Source organism: Dipodomys merriami, unplaced genomic scaffold, assembly GCF_024711535.1.
Source record: "Dipodomys merriami isolate MVZ:Mamm:240054 unplaced genomic scaffold, mDipMer1.0.p SCAF_57, whole genome shotgun sequence".
Taxonomy (NCBI): Eukaryota; Metazoa; Chordata; class Mammalia; order Rodentia; family Heteromyidae; genus Dipodomys; species Dipodomys merriami.
In genome coordinates this window covers 4,342,100-4,369,020 of record NW_027206146.1, presented here as the reverse complement: position 1 = coordinate 4,369,020, position 26,921 = coordinate 4,342,100, and the positions used below count along the sequence as shown (strand labels likewise).

General features: G+C 53.9%; 3 protein-coding genes across 5 annotated transcripts; all 3 read right to left on the bottom strand.

Moving 5' to 3' along the window:
* Positions 1-3,281: 3,281 nt before the first annotated feature.
* Positions 3,282-6,559, bottom strand: Klk4 (kallikrein related peptidase 4). Of its 2 annotated transcripts, XM_070000459.1 has the most exons (6): positions 6,520-6,559; positions 5,926-5,997; positions 4,993-5,161; positions 4,412-4,662; positions 4,173-4,309; positions 3,282-3,718 (listed from the first exon to the last, which is right to left on the bottom strand). In XM_070000459.1, exons 2-6 carry the CDS (start codon positions 5,987-5,989, stop codon positions 3,566-3,568), a joined length of 774 nt encoding a protein of 257 aa, XP_069856560.1. In that variant the 5' UTR covers positions 5,990-5,997; positions 6,520-6,559; the 3' UTR covers positions 3,282-3,565. The 2 variants fall into 2 exon arrangements, with proteins under 2 accessions (XP_069856560.1, XP_069856561.1); XM_070000460.1 differs by lacking the exons at positions 4,993-5,161; positions 5,926-5,997; positions 6,520-6,559 and adding an exon at positions 4,779-4,887.
* Positions 6,560-12,245: 5,686 nt separating this feature from the next.
* Klk5 (kallikrein related peptidase 5) lies at positions 12,246-17,975 on the bottom strand. 2 transcript variants are annotated; one of them, XM_070000458.1, is made up of 6 exons: positions 17,960-17,975; positions 16,590-16,673; positions 15,354-15,615; positions 14,448-14,704; positions 14,235-14,368; positions 12,246-12,665 (listed from the first exon to the last, which is right to left on the bottom strand). In XM_070000458.1, the coding sequence occupies exons 2-6, from the start codon at positions 16,660-16,662 to the stop codon at positions 12,513-12,515; spliced, it is 879 nt and encodes a 292-aa protein (XP_069856559.1). In that variant the 5' UTR covers positions 16,663-16,673; positions 17,960-17,975; the 3' UTR covers positions 12,246-12,512. The 2 variants fall into 2 exon arrangements, with proteins under 2 accessions (XP_069856559.1, XP_069856558.1); XM_070000457.1 differs by lacking the exon at positions 17,960-17,975 and adding an exon at positions 16,903-17,081.
* A 2,096-nt stretch (positions 17,976-20,071) lies between these two features.
* On the bottom strand, positions 20,072-25,640 carry Klk6 (kallikrein related peptidase 6). Its single transcript, XM_070000455.1, has 5 exons — positions 25,601-25,640; positions 24,633-24,789; positions 23,604-23,851; positions 21,745-21,881; positions 20,072-20,419 (listed from the first exon to the last, which is right to left on the bottom strand). The coding sequence occupies exons 1-5, from the start codon at positions 25,638-25,640 to the stop codon at positions 20,255-20,257; spliced, it is 747 nt and encodes a 248-aa protein (XP_069856556.1). The 3' UTR covers positions 20,072-20,254.
* Positions 25,641-26,921: the final 1,281 nt, after the last annotated feature.

Here is a 26,921-nt window from a genome sequence, read left to right as displayed (position 1 = left end):
CAGTATTAAATTTTTTTTTGATATTGCCTTTTTGTTATTGTTGTTGTTGGTCATGGGGCCTGAACTTTGGGCCTGGGTGCTGTCTCTGAGCTCCAGCTCAAGGTGAGCACTTTACCACTTGAGCCACAGCGCCACTGCCGGTTTTCTGGTGGTTCATTGGAGACAAGTCTCAGGGACTTTCCTGCCTGGGCTGGCTTTGAATGGTGATCCTCAGACCTCAACCTCCTGAGTAGCTTGGATGACAGCACCAGGTGCCATTTTCTTTTAAACTGAAGGTAGCCAAGCATAGTGGCTCATGACTATAATCCCAGCCCTAAGGAGGCTGAAAAAGGAGGATCTCAAGCCTGAGGCCAACCTGGGTTATAGAGTGAAAGCAAAACAAAACAGAAATTGAAGTTAAATTCACATGGCATAAAATTAATCATTGTGAAATGCACATGTAGCGGCACTTACATTAACGTGGTTTTGTAGCCATTACTTCTCTTCTGGCTTTCTTAATTACTGCTGGGAGTCTGGCTGCTTTCCTACTTGCTTTCTTGTAGGTGGTTAGGCCTTTAGCTCTTTACTTCTTTCAGCACCTTCTCTTTGTTTTGGGAACTCCGTACCTTCTTGTGTCTAGACAAGGATTCTCATTAGCATCTTGCTCAGAACATTGTCTTGAGCCATATTTTCTAGCAGATCATTATTATTTTTCAGGATTGTTTTCCTCTCTTCTGTGTTCTCCTTTCTGGGAGGAATTTCCCTCTGGTCTCATCTGCCTCCCAAAGGTCCTCTGACATTATCTCTCACACACTATCCCTCTCACATGATCTATCTTCTTTTCTCCCTGTGTGTTTTGAGTAATTTCTTCTAACATCTCTCTCATTTCACTAGTATTCTATTCAGCACTGTCTAACATGTTCTTTGACATTTCAATAGATGTTATAGGAAAACTGTAAGCGTATAGTAAAATTCTGATTTTGCTTGTTAACTAGAGGTCAAATTTGTTCAAACTTCTCTGATGTTTCTGGCTGCTGCTGCTTTTCCTCCTCCTCCTCCTCCTCCTCCTCTTCCTCCTCCTCCTCCTCCTCCTCCTCCTCCTCCTCCTCTTCCTCCTCCTCCTCCTCCTTCTTCTCTTCTTCTTCTTCCTCTTCTTCTTCTTCTTCTTCTTCTTCTTCTTCTTCTTCTTCTTCTTCTTCTTCTTCTTCTTCTTCTTCTTCTTCTTCTTCTTCTTCTTCTTCTTCTTCTTTCTTCCTCTTCCTCCTCCTCCTCCTCCTCCTCCTCCTCCTCCTCCTCTTCCTCCTCCTCTTCTTCTTCTTCTTCTTCTTCTTCTTCTTCTTCTTCTTCTTCTTCTTCTTCTTCTTCTTCTTCTTCTTCTTCTTCTTCTTCTTCTTCTTCTTCTGCTGCTGCTGCTGCTGCTGCTGCTGCTGCTCCTCCTCCTCCTCCTCCTCCTCCTCTTCCTCTTCCTCCTCCTCCTCTTCCTCCTTCTCCTCCTTCTCCTTCTCTTTCCTCTACCTCCTCCCCTTCTCCTTCTCCTCCTGCTTTCCTTCTCCTTGTCCTTCTTTCTTCTTGCAATCTAATCAGCCTGGCTTGTCTTGTTGAGATGGGATCTCAAAAGATTTTTGTCAGGATGAATCTCAAATGGTGATCCTTCCAGTGTCTGCCTTCTGTCTCTAGGGCTATAGGCATGAGCCATCACACCAGTGTGCTTATCCTTTATTAACTTTGTTGCTCTAAGATGCAAATGTTACCATTGGCAGTATTTGGTATGTTCATTTTCTTGTGCAATGATATTTGTCACTTTTCCTCCTTGTGATGGAATATTCAGGAGTTGTTCAGGGAGGAATGATTTGACTCATGGTGTTAGAGGGTTCGGTCCATGGCTCCTTTAGGTGCAAGGCCAAGCTGGGCTTTGTTGTGGGGAGGGTGGGGCAAAACTGAGCTGCTCACCTTGTGGAGCCAGGAAGCAGAGAGGGAGGGGCGGGGCTTGAGGTAAAACCTTCAAACAATGGATTTCCTCCATCTAGGCCCCACTTCCTGGTTTCCAATAATACCTCCTATTTATGAACTCATCTGTGAATGAGTACCAGCGTCATAGCTGGTACATAGCTGTCATAGCTCAATATCACATTGGGAACCAAGATTTCATCCTCTGAGCCTTTTTTGGTGGGACCTTCCTGATTGAAACCACCACAACCACCCCCATCATGATCAATTTCAGAACATGGTCATCCCTCCCAAAGGAAGCCTGGGCCATTAGAGCAGTCGTTCCACCCTCTCCATCACACTTTGTTCTCAGAAATCACCAGCCTGTCAGACTCTATGGTTTTTTTCTATTGAGGGAATTATATACAATACATAGTTTTTCTTGGTGTCTGAGTTCTTGCAATTAGCATAGATATATGGCCAACATTTCATTTCTTTGTTGATTTATTATTTTGGAGATACTGGGGTTTGAACTCAGGACTTTGCTCTTGCTAGGCAAGCACACTACCACGTGAGGCCTGCCTCCAGCCCTTTTTGGTTTGGTCATTTTTGAGATAAGGTCTTGCTTTTGGCCAGCCTGTGCTTGGACTTTGATCATCCTGTCTATGCTTCTTGCCATTACTGTGATGACAAGCATGCACCAGTTTCATTTGACTTTTGTGACTGAATATTTCATCATATGGGCCTGGCATGATTCATTTGTGCACTTTACTTATTTAGGCTGTTGGGCTAGTTCTGTTATAAAAATACTTCCATAAACATAGGTATGTATATATATATATATATGTATATATATATCTGTATTTTTTTCTATGTAGTCTAAATCCCTAGGCACAAATGTTATAGATGTTAAGCTATTTATTTCCTTATTTTGTGCTTGTATTGGGGCTAGAATGTAGGGCCTGGGTGTTGTTCCTGAACTTTTCTACTCAAGGCTAGAGCTCTACCACTTGAGCCACAACTTCACTTCTGGCTTTTTAGTGGTTCACTGGAGATAAGAGTCTTGTAGACTTTCCTGCTCGGGCTGGCTTTGAAACTCGATCCTGAGACCTCAGCCTCCTGAGTAGCTGGGATGACAGGTGTGAGCAACAGTGCCCAGCAGCATGAGTTTGTTCATGTGTGTACACAGGAGTGGAAATTTTGCGGGTTAGATGGGTGTATTGTCCCCACTGCTAAATGAGATTGGGACAGTACATTTCATTCTACGTCTGGATATCTGTTCTTCCATATTTCCTCATTTTCTCTCTGGACTTGGGAGTAGGAATCTGAGACTGGGAATGGAAGCAGGAAAGATGCCGTGCGCGCGCACACACACACCCTGTGCTCACACTTTTATTTCTGTTATTGATGGGAAGGGATCAAAAAAATTAGTGAAAAACCAACTTTGCAGTGGCAAGTTCAGATCAACATGGGGACGCTAGGGGGCAGTATGTACAGGAAAGGACTCCTGAGTCTGAGGGAAGAGGCCTAGATCTGAGGGAAGAGGTCTGGGCTCCCCTTGAGGAAGTAGGTAAAGGTGTGGGTTCTTAGATGAGGGCAGAGGGGGCGGGGTTTCTTCAGCAGGACCATCATGGGGTTGCTTGGGCTGGGGTGTGTTGGACTAACTGGTCAGGATGGTTTTCGTTATCCAGTTGGTGAACTTGCACAGATTGGTGTAGACGCTTGGTACACTGGGCTGGCCGCACTTGTCCAGTCCCAAAGACACGAGACCCTGCAGGTGTTTGTTGCAGACGATGGGGCCCCCAGAGTCACCCTGTGGTGAAAGTAGGAGGGAAGAGAGAAAGAGAAAAAAGAAAGTCTCAGAACTCAAGACACAGAGAACAGGCGCTACAGGTGGAATCAAAGGGGAACCAATGACACTGGGAGGCGAAGACCGAGCACCACACAGCACAACAAAACACAAGCGCCACACACCTGCCCCTCGGAAGTCCCAGGTGTTGCTCCTGTCCCCTCACAGCTAGCAGATCCCCTGAGGGTGGTCTCTCTCTGTCTCTCCTTTGTCTGTCTGTCTGGGTCCCATCTCTCTCTGCATATAACCTCAGGCCTTCTCTCTCCCTGGGTTTGTCTCCTTCAATTTCTGTGTCTCTTTTCCTTCCCCTCTCTGCATTCCTCTCCCTCCCCCCCCCCATGTCTCCTGGTGTCTTCTACCCATGTTTCTTCCACCCCGTTATCCACCCCATTATCCACCCTCCTCGCTCGGCTCTCACGTTACAGGAGTCCTTGCCATCAGGTCCTCCGCCGGCACAGAACATGCTGTAGTGGTACACAGGCGAGAAGACCTCCTTACACTGCTCCTCTGACACCACTGAGATGTTCACGCACTGGAGCCGGCTGGGCAGTCTGCCTGGGACCCAGAGCTTGGGGGGTCAGGCCCTTCCTGGCTGGATAGGGGGGATTTGTCCCCCATCCCCAGAGGGGCAGATCACCCACCCCCCAGCTCACCCACCGTTCCTCAGCAGACCCCAGCCGGAGACCAGGCATGATTCCCCAGGGGTGGGGCACTGGGTCGCCACGGCTATACTCCGGATGGTGTGGGACTCGACCACCGATTCGTTCAGCTTGATGAGCATCAGGTCGTTGGCCAGAAAGGGGTGGTTGTAGTCAGGGTGCTGGATGGAGAGCGAGGCCTGAAGCTTCCTGCTGCCCGGCTCCTGTTCGGCCTCCAGATTGTGCAGGCCCAGCCCGATGGTGTAGGAGCTGAGGGCCAAGCGGCGGGTGATAGTTTCTGCAGCCGCGTGGGCACCCCCACCCTGTCCTTCACCCCAAGACCCCTTCCCAGCTGGATGCTGTGCTAAGAGCTCCCCAACCACCACCTGAAGCCCTCGGATGGCGGCCCCTGGGACCTGACCCAGCCCCTAAACTGGGATTTTGTCTTGCTTAGGGCTAGTTTCCTAAGCAATAGCATCTGTCTGCCGGCGCCACCCCCTGGGTTCTGCTGGTCCAGGCTCAGTTCCCATGGCAACCACCCACGGAGGGCTGGGCGGAGCCTGATCGTAGGCCCCACCCGCAAGCCTCTCCTTGCCCCACCTCTGTATGCAGTGAGCGGCCGACAGCACCCACTGCGGATGCACCAGGACGCCCGAGCAGAAGAATTCGTCGTCGGCGAACAGAGCTGCCTGCCAGGGCTGCGAGTAGGGGCTGCAGTCCTCCCCGTTGATGATCTGGCCGTGGCTGTGGCTGTGGGAGGCGAGGGACCCTGGGGGCGGAGTCAGGGCTGGGGGCGTGGCTGTGATCTGGGGGCGGGGTCAGGGCTGGCCTGGGGGAGCGCCCAGAAGGCAGGCTCAGAGCTCCAAGGGCGGGGTCAAGATTTCAGGGTGGAGCCAAGGCTGAGTCCTGCCCAGAAGGCGGGCCCAGGGCTCCAGGGGCGGAGTCTCAGTGGTCAGGGCTGCAGGGGCTAGGCCAGATCTGGGGACGTTGAGGCAGGACCAGGGCTTTCAGGGCCCTGTGTGAGTGCAGTGGGATGACCAGAGCCTTGGGGGCCGAGCCAGGGGTCTGGGAGGAGTGTGTGTGTGGTGGAGATGACAGTGTAGGGCCCCTCGGAGTAGGGGAGCGGGCTTGGGGGATGTGACCAACCCAGAGTTCAGGGGTGGGGACAGGTTTGGGGGTCAGGCCAGGTCCCTCCGGGAGAGTTAAAGCCCAACGGGGAGGAGCTTAGGTCTGGGAGCCAGGATGAGCTCACCGCAGGAGGAGGGGCTGGGCTTGGAGGGAGCCCGCCCTCAGGACCCCCACCCTCCCTGCCCTGCTCACCGGGCTGGCAGGGTGTCCCTCCTCTCTTCTCCAGAGAGTAGGCACAGATTCTGCAAGGTGCGGTCCCTGGAACCCCGACCCCCATCTGGTGGTGCCTTCAGCTGGCCCTGTCCCCAGATTGCTGAGATGCAACCCGTGTCACCCAGAAACACCAAACAGCCATCACCTCACCACACGTGTGGCCACCCTCGGCAGACACCCACACACGCATACCTGTGACCCCAAAGAGGAGGTACCCCACAAGCCAGCCCCAGGGAGCTCTTGCTGTGACCATCATCTCAGAACCTGGAAATAAGAACGGGGTCCTGGGGTGAACCTGGAGACCTTTGCCCCCCTTCTCTGTCCCCTTGTGACACTTGGGGTGTTGGTTGGGAGCCTACATTGCCCCCACCCCTACAGATGGGATGGGGGAAGAGAAGGAGGGAGAGAGAGGGAGGGAGAGAGGGAAAGACAAGGAGAGAGGGAGAAGGAGAGAGAAAGGGAGGGAGAGAGAAAAGAGAGAGAATGGCAGGGAGAGAGAATGAGAGAGGGAGAGAAGGCAGAGGGAAAGAGGGAGAGAGGGGAGAGACAGGGAAGAGGAGGGAGAGGAGAGGAGAGGGGAGGAAGGCGGTACAGCATCTCTCCCTCTCCCCATCTGTTCCCAGAGTAAGAGGTAGAGGCGAGATCGAGCCTCGGTCAGGGCACTGGAGGCTGCCGGGGGGAGGTGGAGATGCAGACGCCACAGGTCCAGACAAGAGCTGGGGACAGTCCTCTAGAGTGAGCCCCAAGGGTGAGGGCAAGGGCAGGGGCGAGGGGTGGCAGACTCACCTTCCCCGTGCGGTGGGGACCTGTGCGTCTCACGGCTGCCTCTGGCTCTGAACCTGCTGCTGTGTCTGCTGCGGCTGGATTTATAAACCCCGCCGCTGGGCTGGCCTGCCGCAGGCGGCCGCCAGGGGGCCCAGGGGGCTTCGAGCAGGGGCCAGAGCCTGGGCCCACGCCCAGCCTCGGCTCGGCCGACCTCCTCCCCCTCCTCCTCCTCCCCCTCCTCCTCCTCCTCCTCCTCCCCCTCCTCCTCCTCCCCCCAACTCCTCCTCCCCTTCCTCCTCCTCCTCCTCTTCCTCTCCTCTTCTCCCTCCTCCTCTTCTTCCAACTCTTCTCCTTTTTCCTCTTCCCCACCTTCTACTCTTGCCCTCCTCCTCCCTTAGTCCTCCTCCATCTTCTCTTTCTCCTCTCTTCCCTCTCCTCCTCCTCCTCCTCCTCCTCCTCCTCCTCCTCCTCCTCCTCCTCCTCCTCCTCCTCCTCCTCCTCCTCCTCCTCCCCCCTTCTTCTTTCCTCTCATTCATTCTCATTCATTCTCATTCATTCTCAGGTTCTTTCTCATTCTCCCCCTCCCTCCTCTTTTTTCTCCATCCACCTCTTCCTGTGTTTCCCTGTCACTCTGCAGTTCATGGCCTGAATCTCTCTCTCTCTCTCTCTCTCTCTCTCTCTCTCTCTCTCTCTCTCTCTCTCTCTCTCTCTCTCTCTCTCTCCCTCTCTCCCTCCCTCCCTCCCTCCTCTTTCTCTCTCCCTCTCCCTCCCTCCCCCCTCTCTTCCTTTCTCTCTCTCTGCCTCTCTCTTTCTCCTCCTCTTCTCCCTGTTCATCTTTATTTCTGCTTTCCTTTCTCTCCCCCTCTCTCTCTGTCTCTGCCCTTCTCTGTCTCCTCTGCCCCCTGTCGGAGTTTGGGTCCTGTCTGTCCCTGGCTCATAGTGTCTCTGTTTCCCTGGAGCGACAGACCCCGCCAAGGAGGGTGGATGGGGGTGATGGATGCCCACTGTGATCGGGTTGGGGTGCAGAGCTCATGAGTGGGGGCCAGTGCTGCAGAGGAGACTGGGCAGCTGAAGGCGGGGGAGAGGTGTGGGTGCTGCCCCAGGCCTGGGCCTGCGCCCTGGCTGTGTCCTGTGTGGAATTTGAGGTCAAGGTAGGTGAGCAGCTTATCAGTGCAGATGCAGCCAGAGGCAGGGGCGGAAGGGGCCCAGCGGCGCCGGCCACACTGACCTGGAGGAGCAGGTCCTCCTCCAGCTCTCATGGTGGCCAGGCCAGCGGCCAGCAAGCCCTTGCCATCCTGGTCGCCTCTTGCCGGGGCCCAGGGAAGACTTTAGGGGAGGCACGGGGGGGGGTGGGTGGGGAGGACTTAGTGTAGATAACTCACAAAGCTGGGGACAACAATGCCCTCCCGGGGTGTGCCCAGGTTGGTGTGCTTGATCCAGGGTTCCCTCCAGAAGGGAGAAAGAAGGAATTGGAGAGAGAATCTGAGGTTCCTCTAGCCCTGGGAGAGGGGGTGGCATAAGGAATCCTGACTTTATAGACAGAGAGGAAGGACAAGGATTCATGGCCGTTAAGTAGTCCTGGTGGATGGTGATTTCAGTCCTTGTTTCTAGAAGGTTCCAGAAATGCTGTTATGGCCATCATCACTGTTTAGTAGGAGTCATCACTACCCCAAGGGAGGTCTGACCCAAAGACACTCTGCTGTCCCTCAGGAGCCCCTGGTTCATAAAGACGATATCCATCTGCCTGGATTCCAGAGTGGTTCCAAAGTGTCTGCAGAGAATGGCTCAGAGCAAAGGCATGCGTGTGTATAACATATAATATTATATATATTATATAGTAGAGAGTTGTGAATATGTGTGTGTATGTATAACTTGTGTCTGTGTGTGTTGGTGTGTATACTCATGGGCCAACAGTGCCACCTGATGGACCACAGCAGGCTAGCAGGGGAGACCCAGAGGCTTCAGTCCAATGTGCCACCATGTGGACACCAGGGGACTTGCAGGGGGAGCCAGAGGCTGCAGTCCAACAGCGCCATCATGTGGACACTAGGGGACTTGCATGGGGAGCCAGAGGCTGCAGTATGACAGTGCCACTTCGTGTGGACCAGGGCCAGGAGAGAACCAGAAGCTGTGATCTGACTCTGCCACTTCATGGGGACTGGGGGACTCACATGGGAGGATCAAAGGCTGCAGTCTGAGGGCCACCTCATGAACCTCAGAGGACTCTCAGGGAGAGAACCAGAGGCTGCAGTCTGGCAGTACCACCTCATGGACACTAGGGGGACTCGTAGGGAGAACCAGAGGCTGCAGTCCAGCACTGACACCTTGTGGACACTGAGGGATTTACAGGGGGAACCAGAGAGTGGTCTGGCAGCCCTACCTTGTCAAGGACACTGGGGGACTGGCAAGAGAGAACCCCAGGCCGCTGTCCTACAGTCACCTCGTGGGGACCAGGTGACTTGCAGGGGAGAACCAGAGGCCGCGGTCCCACAGCACCACCTCGTGGGCTCAAGCCTGGCTCAGATGCTGTCCAGCACACGGGAGAAATGTCCACACTCATTTCCTTGCAATGGTGGCCACCAGGAGGTTTCATGTCCTGTGTTTACTGTACTTTGGTGTTACTTAGAGTGAGTTAAAGCTGAGGATGGCCAAGGCTGTGTAGCAGCACCTGGGCCATAAACGCAGGAGATAAAACTCACCACTTGCTGCACATCTTGTGCTCCATCTCCCTGCTCGCCTGTCCTACATCTCTCTGCTCACCTGTGCTCCATCACCCTGCTATCCTGTGCTCCATCTCCCTGGTCACCTGTCTTCCATCTTCCTGCTCCCCTGCGCTCCATCTCCCTGCTCCCCTAGCTCCATGACCCTGATATCCTGTGCTCCATCTCCATGCTTACCTTCACTCCATCTCCCTGTTCACCTGTCCTCCATCTCCCTGCTCATCTGTACTCTATCTCCCTGCACACCTGTCCTCTTCTCCCTGCAGACCGGTCCTGTATTTCAGTGGTCGCCACAGCTCTAAGCTGTGCCAGCTGTGTTTGCATCACTGTCTGGTCTCTGGGCTTTGTCCACCTCAGCATGCCTCATGAGTCACAGGGTCGTGGTGTGTGTCCCCTCGTGGGTGTGTCAGACTCTTTTGGTTCCTGGCCTGGGAAGGAATCACTGAGTCACTAGGAGTGTGTTTGCTGCTTTAATTCAATCCCTGAGCCCTCCTTCCACCCAGTGAAATGTGAACTCACGGTTTGTCCTGACCCTCTACCCTCTCTGCTTCCAGGCTTACTGGCTTTTCCGGGCCATAACTGAGCCCCATCAGTGGCCAGCTAGTGTTTGGCATTCTGTTTGCAAATTGCCTGTTCTTACACATCACCTCAGTTCTGATAAAGGCACTGCTCTCTTTTTCTTTACTTATTAATTCACAGTGGTTTTATTTGTTGTTTCTTTGTTTATTTTAGTATTACAGATCACTTTCCCAATTACATTTGCCTTTGAGCCTTCCACCACCCACCCTCTTGCCATTTTATTTGTGTTTTGTGTTTGGAACAAAATCTCACTAATTTTTTTTTTTTTTTTTGCCAGTCTTCGGGTTTGAACTCAGGGCCTGGGCACTGTCCCTAAGATCTTTGGCTCAAGGCTAGCATTCTACCACTTGAGCCACGGCACCACTTCTGAGTTTTTCTGTTGATGTGGTACTGAGGAATGGAACCCTGGCCTTTATTCATGCTAGGCAAGCACTCTACCACTGAGCCACATTCCTAGCCCAAGTTTCACTAATTTTTAACTTTGCCTAAGCTGTCTTTCAACTCATAATCTTTCTGTGACTACTTCCTAAGTAACTGGGATTACAGGATGGAGCCACCACGCCCAGCTTGATTAGTATTGCTGACATCGCAAGAAGGCTTTCCTATTTCACAGATCCTCCCCCAGATCTGAACGTTTATCTTTCACTTCAAGGTCACTCATTCAGCCTTGGTCCAGTGTCACCTGCGTGACAATCTGAGGGCACTGAGCCAGGCATCCCCTGTCCCTCCACTGGCAGGACTGCTCTTCCATCCCAAGTGAGTGGGGAGCAATGATGCCATTCCAACAGGGTCTTCTGAGATCTCCCTTCTCTCCGGAAATCTGGTTGTCTTTAGATGTGGGTTTTGTTTTGCAGCCTCAGTGAGTGTCTAGGAGGGCGGGGAGCTTTTTTCTTGTACTGCCATGGGGTGTGTCTTCCACGCTTGTGTTAGTGTACAGGCCCAGTGCGTCTCCTCCACATGTGTCAGGGTGCAGGCTGATCACCATCCTACCTGCCCTCCATAGCAGACCCTATCTTCCAACTCCTGGAGCTATCTCTAGCTCCAGAAAAGACACATCTTCATCTGGAAAACGGAACTCTACTCAAGATCTCAGCTCAGTGTTTGGTTTCTAGAAACTTCCCTTCCCATACCAGCCTCTTTCAGTCAGCCTTAGGGACAGCCAACTACTCTGTCCAGACACTCCATTTTATTCTTCTCCCTGAATTGAAGGAAGCTGTGTTCTGGCAACCTCAGCTCAACCTTGTCTTCTAGACTCACCATAAGGTGCCTGGTCCACCCTCGACCATCAATTTTCCATGTAAGAAGAGGCAGAGGTGCCAGCACTGACCTTTCCCTTCTCTTAGCCACCCAGAAAACTATAAGGAAAGTGCAGACAGATTTTACCCTACAGTGATTGCTTTGCTACTGGGGAGGTGGAGACTGAAAGTATCAAAGTTTGAGTCCAGCCGGGGAAAGAAATTCAAGAGACACCCCCCCCCGCCCCATCTCAACAGAAAAATCTGGGCATGGTGGGGTTTTCCTGTCATCCTGGCTGTGATGGACCAGTTTTACAAATGGCAACAGATGCCACAGGTCCTGTTTCGTGCGCAGACCCAGTGTGCTTCTTCCATATACAGGGATTCTGTCTTTCTTGGTAGGCAGTCTATCTCTTGAGCCATTCCTCCATTGTTTTTGCTTTAGTTATTTTTCAAATAAGATCCCCCCATTGTTATGCAGAAATCATCCTGACTCCTTGTGTTTACCTTAACGTTCCATTTTCCATGAAGAATCATAGGTCTTTGTGAGGGAATCATAGGACTTTTGTGAAAGCCACTAAAGAGGAGCTTTTTTTGGGGGGGGAGGGAAGGGAGTTTGCCTCACCAAAAAGGAAGGTCTTACAAGGTGAACATTTTAGCAAGGATTTATTTTTCATAAAACATGGTTGCTGTAGGGAGAAATAGAAAAAAGAGAGAGAAGGAAACATTTCCTGTTCCTTGTGCAGAAAATAGGAGTCAAACATGCCTAAGAATATTTTTTAGGCCAGGCACTGGTGGCTCATGCTTTTCATCCTAGCTTCTCAGGAGGCTGAGATCTGAGGATTGCAGTTTGAAACTGTGAAACTCTCATCTCCAATTAAAAACTAAAAAACTACAAGTGGCGCTGTAGCTCAAACTGGTAGAGTGCTGGCTTTCATCAAAAGAGCCCAGGGACATCACTCATGCCCTGAGTTCAAGCCCCATGACTTACAAAAAAAATTTTTTTTTACTTTTTTTTTTTTTTTTGGTCTATTTTACTCATTCCAATGTTTTCACTTTCTGGAGTTATTCTTAGAGGAAAGCAGCTGTGAGACCAGCCATGTGTGGAGGGAGCGGGGAGCAGCCCCGCTGGTCTTGGTTTCTTGGGGGCTGAATGACCCAGCATGAGAGGCAGAATCAAGGAGGACACACACACACACAGAAGCTGCTTCTTTTCAGGCCTTTTATTTTAAGGACAGAAATGTGAGTCGTGGCTGCAGAGAAGAAATCTTGAGGGAAGACACACTGGGAGACTGAGTCACAACCAGATCAAGACACAGGGCCTGGCCCCTGTGTGTGTGTGTGTGTCTATGTGTGTGTATGCATGTGGGGGGCGGTGAGGGCCCTGAGTCCAAGGGCCCCAGAGAAGCCTGGGAAGGAAGGGGGGGGTGGTCTCTGCTTCTGAAAGATGCTCCAGCGTGCCAGGTTCTGGGGTGACCCGTCAGTTTGACTTAATGGTTTCCTCTATCCATTTGCTGAATCGGCAGAGATTGGTGTAAACGCCAGGCTTGTTGGGCTTGGCACAGGGGAAGTCACCCCAGGACACAAGGCCCTGGAGATCACCATTGCAAACCAGGGGTCCTCCAGAGTCACCCTGTGGGGGATGAGGGAGGGAGAAGAATGGGGAGGGTAAGAGGAAAGGGAAAGGGAGGGAGAAGGCGGGGCAAGACAGAGGCCCAGATGCAGTGAGAGTGAGGGGAGGCACACCAAGACCCCCAGAGACCCCATAGATGGAGAAGGGCCAAGGGCAGCAGACAAGAGGACAGAAGGCGCATTAGGGCCAGGATGAAGCCGTGGATAAAGGGAGACAGAGGGGGACAGACATTAACCTTCCACCCCAGATGCTTTGTCTCCTGCATGGGGAGGGAGGTTCGGGGGTTGAAACTCAGAAAACTTGAGCCCCCACACTTGCTACGCAGGTGCCAGGCTGGCCTCTGGGGCCGAGCCCCGCCCACCAAGGCCCTGCCCACCACAGCCCCACCCAAGTCATGCCCACACCACCAACCTGACCACTCCCACCAAAACCACCATCACAGCCCTGGGCACGCCCACAAAGCCCCTCCCACTACATCACCCTGACCACACCCACCAAAACCACCACTAGTCATGCCCTACTCAGTGCCACCTCCTGGCCACACCCACCACAGCCTCTGCCCACTGCATCACCCTGACCACACCCACCAACGCCATCACTGGTCATGCCCCACTACAGTCCCTCCCCTGGTCAAATCCACCATGATCACACCCACCATGGCCACGCCTACTTGCCTCACGCCAACCCCTTTTTGGTTTAATTAGATAGGGTCTCCTACTTTTGGCCTTAGATCTTGACCCTTCTATTTCTGCCTTTTTCAAAATACACAGGCAAGGGCTGGGAATGCGGCTTAGTGGTAGAGTGCTTGCCTAGCATGCATGAAGCCCTGGGTCCAATTCCTCAGCCGGAAGTGGTGTTGTGACTCAAGTGGTAGAGTGCTAGCCTTGCCCAAAAGAAGCTCAGGGACAGCGCCCAGGCCCTGAGTTCAAGCCCCAGGACTGGAAAAAACAAACAAAACACCAAAAAAAACCATGACAAAACTGTAGTGAGTGCTTTGTGAAGGTAAATACCCCTTAGACATGGGGTCTCCTCTCCCCTTCTCTTCTTTTCTCTTCTCCCCTGCTCTGTCCTCTCCTCTCCCTTCTCCCTGGTGCTGGGAGTCAAGGTCTTGTATATGCTATGCAGATGCTCTGCCACTGAACTATATACACCCTCACCACGGAACTATATATACCCTTACCCTGAGTTTGAACTCTACAGGCCTGGCATTTGCTTGGCCGGATCTCTACCACTTGAGCCTAGCCTTCATGGCTTTGACTATTTTTCTGATAGGGTCTTGGATTTTGTGAGGGCTGGCCTGGATTCCTACCTATGCTCTCCCTCATCGCTGGAATGGTAGGTATGAACCACCACACCCAGTTACTTTGTTAACATGAAGTCTTACAATTTTTTTTTTCTTTTTGGCCTGGGGCTGACTTTGAACCACCATCCTTGTGATCTCTACCTCCCGAGTAGCTGAGATTACAGGCCTAAGCCACTACACCCAGCCCCTCACATTCTGTTTCTATGGGATGGTGCTACTTGGGAATATGAAGTCAGTGAGATAAACGGAGCCCAATGCAGCCTCACCTGGCATGAGTCTCTGCCCGCTTCATCGCCAGCACAGAACATGGTTTTGTCGATCTGTCCTGGGTAGGCATCCTTACACTTGTCCTCACTGAGCACAGTTATGTTCAAGCACTGCAGGACCTTTGGGAAGCTATCTGTGAGACAGAAGAGCATAAGAAGCCCGGGAGGAGGGTGAGGTCGGGTGGGTGGCAGCCGGGGGAGCTGGGGACTCACTCTGGGGACTGGTGATCGTCCCCCAGCCGGACACCAGGCACGTGGTCCCGGCGGACGGACAGCGGGAGGAGATGCGGATGGGCTTGACAGAGTGCGAGCACTTGATTTTCTTGTTCAGTTTGATGAGCATGAGGTCGTTGGAGTGGCCGGGGTGTGAGTAACCGGGGTGGGGGATGGCTTTGGCCCCCTGAAACAGCTGCTGCCCGGCTTCATAGACGGGGGACATGGAATGGTGGCCAAGGCGGACGCGGTAAACCCTGGGCGAAGGGGGTATGGGGCATGATCAGCCTGGCTCCCTGTCCTCGGGGGTGGGCCCAACTCGGCCCCAACCCCAGCTGTGACAGAGCCTGGTCTGTCTCTGTCTCAACCCTCTACCAATTCCTCCACCCCAACCCTGAGTTTCCACCCAGAAGCTCTTCATCGACCCACCTAGAGCCCCTACCCTAGCACCTTTTCCCCCCAACCCTAACCCAACCCCAACCCAGCCCTGCCCCCAGCTCTGCAGCTGCTCCCCACCCCCATCCTCATCCCTGCCTAGCCTCCGTCCCAGAGAGACAGAGAGACCCGTAATTCCCAACTCACCCCAATCCTCCTGCCACCCAAACCATCCATATTTATCTCCCCAAACCCAAACCCAGCCACTGCCAACTCCATACAAGGCCAGCTCCAGTCCTTTCCCACCTTCTACTCCCACCATCTGACTGCTCCATCCTCACCCCACCCCATCCCTGTCCTCACCCCACCCCATGTAAGGCCCGTCCCAACCCCATCTCCATCCCAAACCCTTCCATAAATGCATCCTTCCCCCCACTCCCCGCAGCCACCTCACCTCCATCAACCTGGGTCTCCCTCCCCCCGCCCCCATTTCCCTGTGCCTGCCCCTGCCCCGTGGGCCCGGTCACTCACGGCTTCCGGCAGTGGGCGGCTGTGAGCACCCACTGGGAGTCCACCAGCACCCCTCCGCAGTACAGCTTGTTGGGCCCCAGCAGCAGTGCGGCCTGCCACGGCTGGGTGTCCTTCTCGCAGTCCGAGCCATTCACAATGCGGGAGCTGCCGTCTGATCTGGAGTTGTCCCTGGACCCGCTGTCCGCGGCGTCCCGGCTGTCCCCAGAGGTCTCCTTGTCAGAGGGGTTGTTGCAGGTGACAGCCTCGTTTGTAAGAACAGGCTCTGGGGGTGGGGAGGAGGGGAGAAAGTGGGCGGGGCTCACACTTGGGGCAGGGCCTATGCACTGGGAAGTGGGACTGATCACACGTGTCTGGCCAGACTTCCTGCCACTGATGATGAGGGGCAGGACCAGGCTGCAAGGGAAGGGGGGTCCTGGGCCTTGGCTGGACCTTAAGGGTTCCTGGGCTGGGTTAGAGCTCAGTGGGGGGGACAGGGGAGCCCGGGAAGGGTAAAGCTGGGTACAGAGGCCCTGGGACACCCTGAGGTCCAGGATGCAGGGGTCAGGGCTGCAGGGGTTGTGGAGATGGGACTTGGTTTTGAAAGTGGATGGAGAGAGCAGAGCCTGCCGTGATCAGCTGGGCAGGGACAAGGCCTTGATCTTGTGGGGTCGAGGGGGTAGGAATCCTGCATACAAATGCCCTGACTTGAGGACATGATGGTCTGGGTCCAGAGCTGGGCGTTCACCTGGCAGCAGCCCTCCACGCCCACCACCCTGGGCACAGACACATGGTCAGCCCTCCACGAAGCTTGGTCCAGCCACAGCCACGCACAGACAGACAACATCTTCCTGGCACAAGCACCCATCTCCACGCACCACGCCCAGGCAGGGCGCACAGAGATGCCCCAGAGAAGGCTGGAGCCCCAGACACCCCGGACAGCGGCAGCCATGCGTGAGGCCACGTGGCCAGCCTGGCTACAGACTGTGCCACACTAGCACCACAGATGTTGAGCCACAGAGTGGCCGAGATACACACTCTGAAACACACACCCTGTGTCACACAGTCACACACATGGACGCCGAGGGTTGGTGCCCCTCAAGGTGGGAAAAAACACCCACACGCGTGTGCCTTACACATGCACATACACACACACACACATGCCCGCATCACAGCCCACCCAGACTTGCACGCACTCACCCCCTGCTGGGGTGAGACCCCCCCCCCATGTACACTCACAGGGTAGGAGGGGGCGGTTACCTGTGACCCCCAGAACCAGCGCCGTGATCACCACGCCCAGCACCCACATCCGAGAGGACCCCGCCGTAGCCATGACCTCTGCGCCTGGTGTGGGAACGAGAGGGCTGAGTGATTCCCAGTACCCTTGCCCCCCACCCTTCCCCTCCCTTCCCTGCCCCATTTCCCACACAGACAGGATCCCAAATTTCCACCACCAGCACTGAGCTGACACCCTGGGGGCTGATGGCGGAAGGCAGCCCCGCCGGCCCCCCTGGTCCCTGGGCATCCCATCTGGAACCACAGCCCCCCCCCCCCCCCGCCCTGCAGGCCTCACCCGCCAGCCCAGCGTCCCCGGGCAGGGCAGCGGTGGGTCAGGCTCCCTGCTCAGCTGCTGACATCACACCTTCCTGCAGCCTTCTCTCCCAGGCTGCAGCTCCTGCCGGGTTATAACCACCCACAGGCCCCCGGGGCCCTCCCGGGCAGGGAGGGCCTCCCATCTGGCCTTAGCAATCACTCCTCCTGCCCCCCCTCTCCTCCACCCCAGAGTACCCCCACCCTCTCCGGAGCAGGTGCCACGCCCTTCCTCCTTCACTTCCTCCCTGGGTTGTGGAGGAGGGAGCCCCAGGTCAGCCCAGGCCAGGTCCTCCCTGCTTCAATCTCTCTCTCTCTCTCTCTCTCTCTCTCTCTCTCTCTCTCTCTCAATGTTCTTCTTCCCTCCGACTTCGTGTCTGCTTTCGAAACTCTTCTTCCTCTCCTCTGAGGGTTGTCTTTCCCTATGGAATCTTCCCAAGCCTGTCTCTGCCCATCTCAGACTTGTCTCTGGGGGTTCAGGTCTCTCTGTCTCTGTACACCCCCCCCCCGTCAGTCTTTCTGGGTCTCAGTGTCTTGCTGTCTGTCTGTCTTTGTGAACCTTTCGTGGCAGTTCAGTCAGATCCACCTCCTCTGATTTCTCAAGCATTCTGTCACTCTATCTGCCTTGGGAACCGTATAACCATGTGAGTTTACACACATATGCACACTCACACACACACACATACACACACCCCAAACCATCACTGCAACCCAGACGGCAAACAAATCCATCATCCCTGAGACTGTCCTTGATCCCTTTTGTGAGTGTGCACCCCTCTGTCAAGTGTGCACCCCTCTGTCAAGACCCTTTCCATCTGTTGCTTCTTCCTCCTCTTCCTCCTCCTCCTCCTCCTCCTCCTCCTCCTCCTCCTCCTCCTCCTCCTCCTCCTCCTCCTCCTCCCCTCCTCCTCCTCCTCCTCCTCCTCCTCCTCCTCCTCCTCGTCTTCTCCCACCACCCACCCTGTCTCTGCATCTTCCTGTCTCCCTGGCCATTTACAGAGAAACCCTTCACCACCACCTCCCCCACCCCTGCCCCTCACCTGAGCCCAGACCACCGGGCAGAAGGCGGCAGAGACTCAGGCCAGGCCCCGGCACGTCCTTTGGCTGGGCAGGCATAGCCGAGCGTGGGTGCCGGAGCTGGGCAGGGCTACCTGTTGATAAAAGAAGAGGCTGAAAGCCAGAACAGGGGGCGGCAGCTCCTGGCCCCTTGGGAAATGGGACACTGGGTGGGGATCCTGAAGGGTGGCTGGGCCCTCCCAGAGGTGGCTGTCTGGGCCGCCTCACCTGACCTCTGCCATGTTCTGGCTCCTCTTCTTCCTCCCATCCTAACTCTTTGTCCTGATCTCTGTCCTTGCTAGCAAGTAGAGCCAACATTTGTGTCTTGTGTGCCAGACACAGCTCCTGCATGGGTAAGGTGACAGATGTGAAGCTTATGTCCAAGTTGGGTCCCTTTTCCCCGAGGGCAGGAACGGGGTGCCAGTTGGGGGGGCTCAGAACCCTAAGACTGGTTTGAATCCCCAAGGGGAGGAAATATTCCAAATGCCCAAAACCAGTTTGGGCCTGTTTGGGCCACACCCTATCCCTTCCGTGGTGTTTTGTTTGTATGACAGGGTCTTTCTGACTTGGCTGGCTTTGAACTCGAGATTTTCCCTGTCTCTGCCTCCCAGGTAGTTGAGACTGCCGTAGATGCACCGTGCCTGGCTTCTTTGGTTCCTCACCGGGAGGTCTTTAGGCTTGTCCAGTACCCAGGTGTCCTTCTTTCCCTCCGAGCCCTAGGGTCATGATCTTTTCCTCCTGGTGACCTACAGTTCCAGCCATGTCACCTGTGCCTTGGGATCCAGGATGTCCCCTGGGGTTCCCTCACCCTGTCTTCCTTCTATTAGGAATGCCTCCAGCTCTGTGCGGAGGTCTTCTACCCCATTACCTTCTCCAGCCCTGGCTCAGTCCCATCTTCTCTCCCTGCACCATGACTCCACACGCTGACCCTCAGCTCTGTTCTCTCCCCTCACGTCCATTCTGCTGCCCACACTCCCAACCCTTCTACAGCTGTCTGGGGCCTTCAGGACAAAGCCCAGCCTTCCAGAGTCAGCCTCCTGTTGTCTCCTTCCATCCTGTCTCTCTTCACCATCACCCCTATGCAACCATCTCTAGACCCACTCTCTTCCCTGCTTTTCCTGCTACAAAGACAGCCGATGGGAAAGCCATCTCCGGGGACTAGCATGAGATAGAGTGGTCCAGGCGCCTTACTGGGGCAGGTGGCAATCCAATGGGGTGATAAGGGGCAGAAGAGAAATGGAAAACTACCAGGTGTTTGGTGGCTTACACCCATCACCTTCACTACTCAGAGTGCTGAGATCTGAGGATCATGGTTCCAAGCCAGGACAGACTCGAACCTACAATTAACCACCAAGAAGCTCAAAGTGGAGCTGTGGCTCAAGTGATAGAGAGCCAGCCTTGAATGAAAAAGCTGAGGGACAGCACCCAGGCCCCAAGTTCGTCTCAGAACAGACACAAACTAACCCCCCTTTTGTCCCCCTGTCCTGGGGCTTGAATTCAGGGCCTAAGTGGTGGTTCCTGAGCAATTTTACTCAAAGCTAGCACTCTAAGCACTTTAAGTTTTCTGGTGGTTCACTGGAGATAAGAGTCTCACATGGGGCTGGGAAGGTGGCTCAGTGGTAGAGCGCTTGCCTTGCATGCCTGAGGCCCTGGGTTCGATTCCTCAGTACCATATAAGCAAAAAGAAAAAAGCCAGAAGTGGCGCTGTGGCTCAAGTGGTAGAGCGCTAGCCTTGAGCTGAAGAGCTGAGGGACAGCGCCCAGGCCCAGAGTTCAGGCCCCACGACTGGACCCCCCCAAAAAAAGAGTCTCACAGACATTCCTGCCTGGGCTGGCTTTGAACCACGATCCTCAGATCTCAGCCTCCTGAGGAGCTAGGGTGACAGGCGTAAGCCACAGGCACAAGCCACCGGCACCCAGCACAAAGAGCTTCTATTAGTGACAACTCCACATGGTTCAGTGGTGTCTGTAAGCACATGGGGTGCACTGGCCCATGTATTTCTTGCCTCAATTGCCCTAATGTCTCAGGCAGGAGCTGTTGACCGAGGGAGTTCATCCCCAAGGGATCAGGCAGAGTCTGCGGTCTTGTGTCTTTATTAAACATGCGGGGCCAGATCTCAGCAGGGGCTGGGGATGGGAATATTGAGGATCTAGACAGTGCAGTTGGGAGTCAAGAGTGGGGCCAGCTGGTGGAGTTGGAAGTCAAGCATGGGGCCAGCAGGTGGGGTCAGAGGTCAAGCGTGGGGCCAGCCGGTGGGGTTGGAGGTCAAGCCTGGGTTGTCACAGGCCAGAGTCATCCTGGCGAATGATGTTCTTCACCCATTGGAGATGCATGCAGATATCGGTGTAGACTCCTAGTTTGTTCTTGGATCCGCTGGGGGAATCACCCCAAGCCATAATGCCCCGGAGATGGTTGTCACATATCAGGGGGCCCTCGGAATCACCCTGTCAGAAAGAGGGAGAGAGTGTGATTTAGAAGCCAGAGGGAGGGGGAGAGTGGCTGAAAAACGGGGGTGGGGGTGGAGGGAGAACGATGGAAGGGTGACGGCAGTGTGCTGTACTCATAGCCTGACTCCTGGAAGAGAAACCCTGGCCATGCCACACACGCAGGAGGCAGGACTGTGGAGGGGATCGAGGTTCTAGGCCAGCCAGGATGGAGAGGGGGGATTGAGCAAAACTTCCCATCTCCACAGAGCAAGCTGGATGTGACTGTGAAAGCCAGCCATACAGGGGAGGCACAGAGAGGAGACTGTTGACCCGAGGTTGACCTCAGGGAGAAAGGGAGAGACCTTATCTGCAAGGAAGGAAAGAAGGGAGGGAGGGAAGGAGGCAGAGAGGGAGGGACGGGTGTTATAGCTCAAGTGGAAAAGTGCCTGTCAAGCAAGTTCAAGGCTTTGAGTTTAAATCCTAGTATCACAAATGAAAGAAAGAAGGAAGAAAGAAAGAAAGAAAGGAAAGAAGGAAGAAAAAAAGAAGGAAAGAAAGAAGTAAAGGAAGGAAGAAAGGAAGACGGAAAGAAAGAAATAAAGGAAGGAAGGAAAAAGGAAGGAAGAAGGAAAGAAAGAAAGAAAGAAAGAAGGAAAGGGCTGGGAAGGTGGCTCAGTGGTAGAGCGCTTGCCTTGCATGCCTGAGGCCCTGGGTTCAATTCCTGAGCACCACATAAGCAGAAAAAGCTGGAAGTGGAGCTGTGGCTCAAGTGGTAGAGCTCTAGCCTTGAGCTGAAGAGCTGAGGGACAGTGCCCAGGCCCAGAGTTCAGGGCCCATGACCGACAAAAAAGAAAAAAAAAAGAAAGAAGGAAAGAAAGGAAGGAAGGAAGGGAGGGAGGGGGGAAGGAAGGAGGAAAGAAAAAAAGAGAGAAGGAAGAAAGAAAAAAGAAAGAAAGGAAGGAAGAAGGAAAGAAAGAAGGAGAAAGAAAGGAAGGAAGGAAGGAGGAAAAAAGAGAAGGAAGAAGGAAAGGAAGGAAGGAAGAAAGCGGAGGAGAAGGAAAAGGGGGAAGAGGAGGAGGAGGAGGGGGAATAGTCGGCTAGCACAGCCCCTGCCACCATTCTGGATCTCTCTGGCTCTTGGTCTCTGCCTTCTGTCTCTCTTGGCGGTCTCTCTCTGCCTATCCCTTGCTGTGTCTCTTCCTGTGGCGTGGAGTCTTCTCCCCCTTTCCCGCCTCTGCCCTGGTGTCCCCATCTCTGTGCAGCTGTTTCGGTCTGCGTCTCTCCCTGCCTGTGTCTAGCGGGGTGTCCTTGGCTGCCTGGCCAGCAGGTCTGGGTTGGTTCACCTGGCAGGAATCTGCTCCTTCCTGGTCACTGCTGGCACACACCATGGTCCGGGTGATATGGCCGGGGTAGGCTCCCTCACAGTCTGTCTTCGGCACCAGGTGGACTTCAGGACAGTTAATGTTGTCAGGAAAAACACCTGCTGGGAAAGGGGTGGGTCAGACTCAGCAGGCCCCGCCCTTCCCAGACCTCCCCAACCATTCTGCTCCCACCCTCCAATTGTCCTTATTTCCCATTGGTCCCCTCTGCCTCTCATGCTTAGACCCCTCCCCGCACCCCATTTCTATGGTCACAGCCTCCTGACTGGTCCCTTTTGCTATCAATCTTTCCTCTCATGGGCCCAACTTCCTTCTTCATCATCTCCTCCCTAATCCTCATTTCCTATTGATTCTCACGTTCTGTACTGTTTGTCCCGTCTTCTTCTGGAAATTCCTGTCGACCTTTAGGACTTTCTTCCATTGCATGCACCCTGGTAGGGTGTCCTTCCTTGGGCCTTTCTTGGCCCAACGACTAATCATTCTGAGTAGTCACTACTTGACATTGGTCCTTACCCAATCAGCCCTGTCTTCTGTTAACTGTCGTTTCCTAGTGGCCCTTCATTCAATAGTCCTTCTCCCTCATTAATCCTTGGCTATTGACCCCACCCTCCTTCACTGGCTCTCCTTTCCTATTGGCCCTTCAGCTAACAGTCCATCTCCCCTATTGGTCTTTTCCTATTGACCCTACTCTTCTTTATTGGCTCTCATTTCCTATTTTTTTAAAAATCCAGTTGCCTATATTATTATTCTTTGCTTTTGGTTGGTTATGGGGTTTGAACTCTGGGCCTGGGCGCTGTCCCTCAGCTCTTCAGCTCAAAGGGAGCATTCTACTTCTTGAACCACAGCACCACTTCCGGTTTTCTAGTGATTTATTGGAGATAAGAGTCTCACGGACTTTCCTGCCCTGGCTGGCTTTGAACTGCGATCCTCAGATCTCAGCTTCCCAAGTAGCTGGGATGACAGGAGGGAGCCACCGGTGCCCAGCTTATATTATTATTATTAATCTCTTCATTCACCTTCAGTGGGTCCTGCTCATCTATTGGAATTGTCTCTTCCCTAGTTTCTCCTCTAGTGACTCCTCATGACTACTGGCTCTTTCCCATTAATTTATGTTTTGTTTGTTTTTGAGGTAGAGCTGGCCAATCACCTCTGCCCCCCGCCACCGCCCCGAATGCTGGCCTTGTCCCCTGCACACTTTCTGTACCATTTTCTCTCTCAGTTGATGTGCTTCCTTTGGTTGCCTTGTACACTGATGTCCTCCAGTTACTTCTTCTTTCCTTCAATTTTTTTTCTCATCAGGGCATCCTTTTTTTTTTTTCCCTTTTAACTTTATTTTTGTGTCAGTGCTGAGGCTTGAACTCAGGACCTGGGCACTGTCCCTGAGGTTAGTTAGTGTCCTACCACTTTGAACCACAACTTCACTTTTGGCTTTTTCTGATTACTAGGAGATACGAATCTCATGGGACTTTTCTGTTTGGACTGACTTCAAACTACCATCCTCAGAACTCAGCCTCCCGAGTAGCTGGGATTATAGGTGTGAACCACAGCACCAGGTTCTGGGCCCAGCATTTTATGGCACATCCTTCTCTGCTCTTCATTGCCCTGTTTGCTTTCTCCATTGGCTGAACACTCATCGCCCCCCAAATTCTCAACCTTCTCTCTCCTGTGGACCTTCTGCCCATGAATACATGGGTCCCTGGGTCCTGCCATTCATTGTTAACGTTCCCTCCCATAGCCCCACTACCTGCTGTTCCGTGTTCCTTTTGGCCCTTTCCTTGGGCCTTCCCCCAGTACCTCCCCCCACCCCCAATCCCCTTACTGACTCTCTTCTGTCTTGTCCCAGCCCAGGGTTTGGCAGTGGGACTTATGGGCCGAGCAGTTGGGCTCCTTTGGCAGTGGCTGTATCCTATGAGAGGTCTTCACGGGCCGAGCCAGATGCAGCAGCATGAGGTCATTGTCACGGGTCTTGGGGCGGTAGTTGGGGTGGACGACCTTGCGGACCACAGTGAACTCCTCCTCGGAGCTCCCCTGGTGATGGAGGTTGTGCTTCCCCAGGTAGACCTGCAGTTGCCTGCAAAGGGGTCCGCGTCTCACCTGGAGCCCTGAGGCTGTGGCTGAGTCCTCGACAGGGCCCAGAATCCCCTGCCTGCTTCCCCAGGCCTAGTGCAGGGTGGTTCCATCCTCCAGACTTCTCCAGAATTGTCCTTCCTCCTCCCCCCTGCCTGGGGTGTCCAGTCAGCACCCCATGCCCCCCGGGTTTGCTTCCACAGGCCCCACCAGCTGCAGAGTGGAAATGCTGATCTGTGGCTCTAGTGATAGAGTATTTGCCCATCTAGAACGAGGGGGGGGGGGAGAGACACAGAGAAAGAGAGAGAGGGGGGAAGGAAGGAAGGAGGGAAAGAGGGAGAGGGAGAAAGAGAGAGCATTGGGTAAGAAGGAAGGAAAGGGTTGGGAAGGAAGGGAAAGAAGGAGGGAGGAAAAGAGAAGAGAAGAGATGAGGAGAGGTCAGAAGGAGGGAGAAGGAGGTGTGTGGGGGGGGGCGGTGCATTGGGTCAGAAAGGAAGGACTGAGCTCAGTGGGACAAGTAAACTGAAATCCCAGCACTCAGGAGGGAGAGGCAGGAGGATTGTGAGTTTCAGGCCAGAATGGGCCACACAGAGAGACTCTGTTCCAGAACAAAGAAAAAGGAAAAGAACAGGTAGTGCACCCCTGGTGGCTCACATCTGTAATCCCAGCTACTCCAGGGGCTGAGAGAGCTGTGGATCAAGGTTTGAAGCCATCTGGGGGCTTCTCTCTGCCTGAACCCTCTCCAGAGCCTCCTTGTCCCCCCCCCATCTGAGGCAGCTACTCACGGTTTTTTGCAGTGGGCTGCTGTGAGCACCCACTGACGGTCCACCAGGACCCCACCGCAGAACAAGTGGCCAGAGGTGAAGAGTGCAGCCTGGAAGGGGTGGGCGTCCAGGTGGTAGGGACTGCTGTGCATCACTTTGTCCTGCTCCTCTGCCCAGGCTGAGGAACAGGGGCACTGGGTCACAGAGGGCCCGGAGATCCAGGCCTGTCCACTGGGACAGTCCCCGACAAGGCTCCTTTCCCAGGCCTGTCACACACTGAACCAGGCTCATCATCCTGGTCATCCAGTCATCCCCCAGCCTCCCTCCCGCCTCCCACTTCCTCACCTCTGTTCCTCCCACCCTGACAGCTAAACTCATCCGATACTCATTTTTACTTTTTGTCGGCTGTGGGGCTTGAACTCTGGGCCTGGGCACTGTCCCTCAGCTCTTCAGCTCCAGGCTAGCACTCTACCACTTGAGCCACTGCGCCACATCTGCCTTTTTCTGCTTATGTGGTGCTGAGGAATTGAACCCAGGGCCTCATGCATGCAAGGCAAGCACTCTACCACTGAGCCACCTTCCCAGCCCTCATCTGATACTCTTTCAAAACAACAAAAAAAGAGGTTTTTATTTATTTTTGTGCCAGGACTGGGGCTTGAACTTAGGGCCTGGGTGCTGTCCCTTAGCTTTGGTGATCAAGAGTAGCACTCTACCAGTTGAGCCACACCTCTACCTCCAGCTTTTTGGTGGTTAATTGGAGATAAGAGTCTCACAGATGTTCCAGCCTGGGCTGGCTTTGAACTAAGATCCCCAGATCCTCTCCAGTAGCAAGGATGACAGGGGTGAGTCACCGGTGGCTAAACTCTTATCTCCAAGCTCAGATTCGCTTCCTTCCTAAGCCCCGCCCCCCATCTTCAACTCCCTCTCCAAGCACATTACCCCTCCCCCATCACAAGATCATGCCTGGCCCCCTCTACTTTCACCCTTACCTGAAGCAAGGAGAAGTAACCACAGGCTCAGTGTCCTCATGGTGAATCCTGGGGGAGAGAGGGAGGCAAATGTGCTATTAGTCAGAAACACAGCCCTCACCCTCCCTGTCCTCCCAGACTGGCCCTGCTCTACTGCCCTTGACCTCTGCCCTTTCCTGATTTCTTGTGCCCCCTCAAAAAACCTCCTTCCCTTGTCCTCCAGCTGAGAAATCTGTGAAGGAAAGAGCCCAGAGAACCCCTGGGACCCACTCACTGACTCCCAGTAAGACTTAGTGACTTCTCCTTTCTGCATCCTCAAATCTTGCTTCTCTTCCTTTCCCAGCAACTAGGAATCAGCCTAGGGATCTCCTATCTTCCTATCTGTGGAATGTGTGCACACCTGTCCTAGGGCTGAACACAGGGTCTGGGCGTTGTCTCTTAGCTTTTTCACTCAAGGTGAGCGTTCAACCACTTGAGCCACAGCTCTACTTTGGTTTTCTGGTGGTTCATTGGAGATTAGAATCTCACAGACTTTCCTGCCCCGGCTGGCTTTGAACCACAGTCCTCAGATCTCAGCCTCCTGAGTAGCTAGGATGGCAGGTGTGAACACCAGCACCCAACCTTCGGTGGGACACTTTTCTCTGCACCCACCCTTTGCAGGCTGTGTGCGTGTGTGTGTGTGGTGTGTGGTGTGTGTGTGTGTGTGTGTGTGTGTGTGTGTGTGTGTGTGTGTGTGTGTGTGTGTCTGCATACTCCTTGTCTTTTTTTTTTTTTTTTGGGTCCAGTCGTGGGGCCTGAACTCTGGGTCTGGACACTGTCCCTCAGCTCTTCAGCTCAAGGCTAGTGCTCTACCACTTGAGCCACAGCGCCACTTCCAGCTTTTTTCTTTTAGCTTATGTGGTGCTGAGGAATCAAACCCAGGGCCTCAGGCATGCAAGGCAAGCGCTCTACCACTGAGCCTCCTTCCCAGCCCTCAAGCATGCTCCTTGTCTTAACTACAAGCTCTGTGTGTGTGTGTGTGTGTGTGTGTGTGTGTGTGCATGTACCTTGTCTTACCTGCAGGCTCTGTGTGTGTGTGTGTGCATGTACCTTGTCTTACCTGTAGGCTGTGAGTGTGTGTGCGCACACGTGCGTGTTCCTTGTCTTACCTGCAGGCTGTGAGTGTGTGTGTGTGTGTGCATGTACCTTGTCTTACCTGCAGGCTGTGAGTGTGTGCGTGCACATGTGCGTGTTCCTTGTCTTACCTGCAGGTTGTGAGTGTGTGTGTGTGTGTGTGTGTGTGTGTGTGTGCATGTACCTTGTCTTACCTGTAGGCTGTGAGTGTGTGTGCGCACACGTGTGT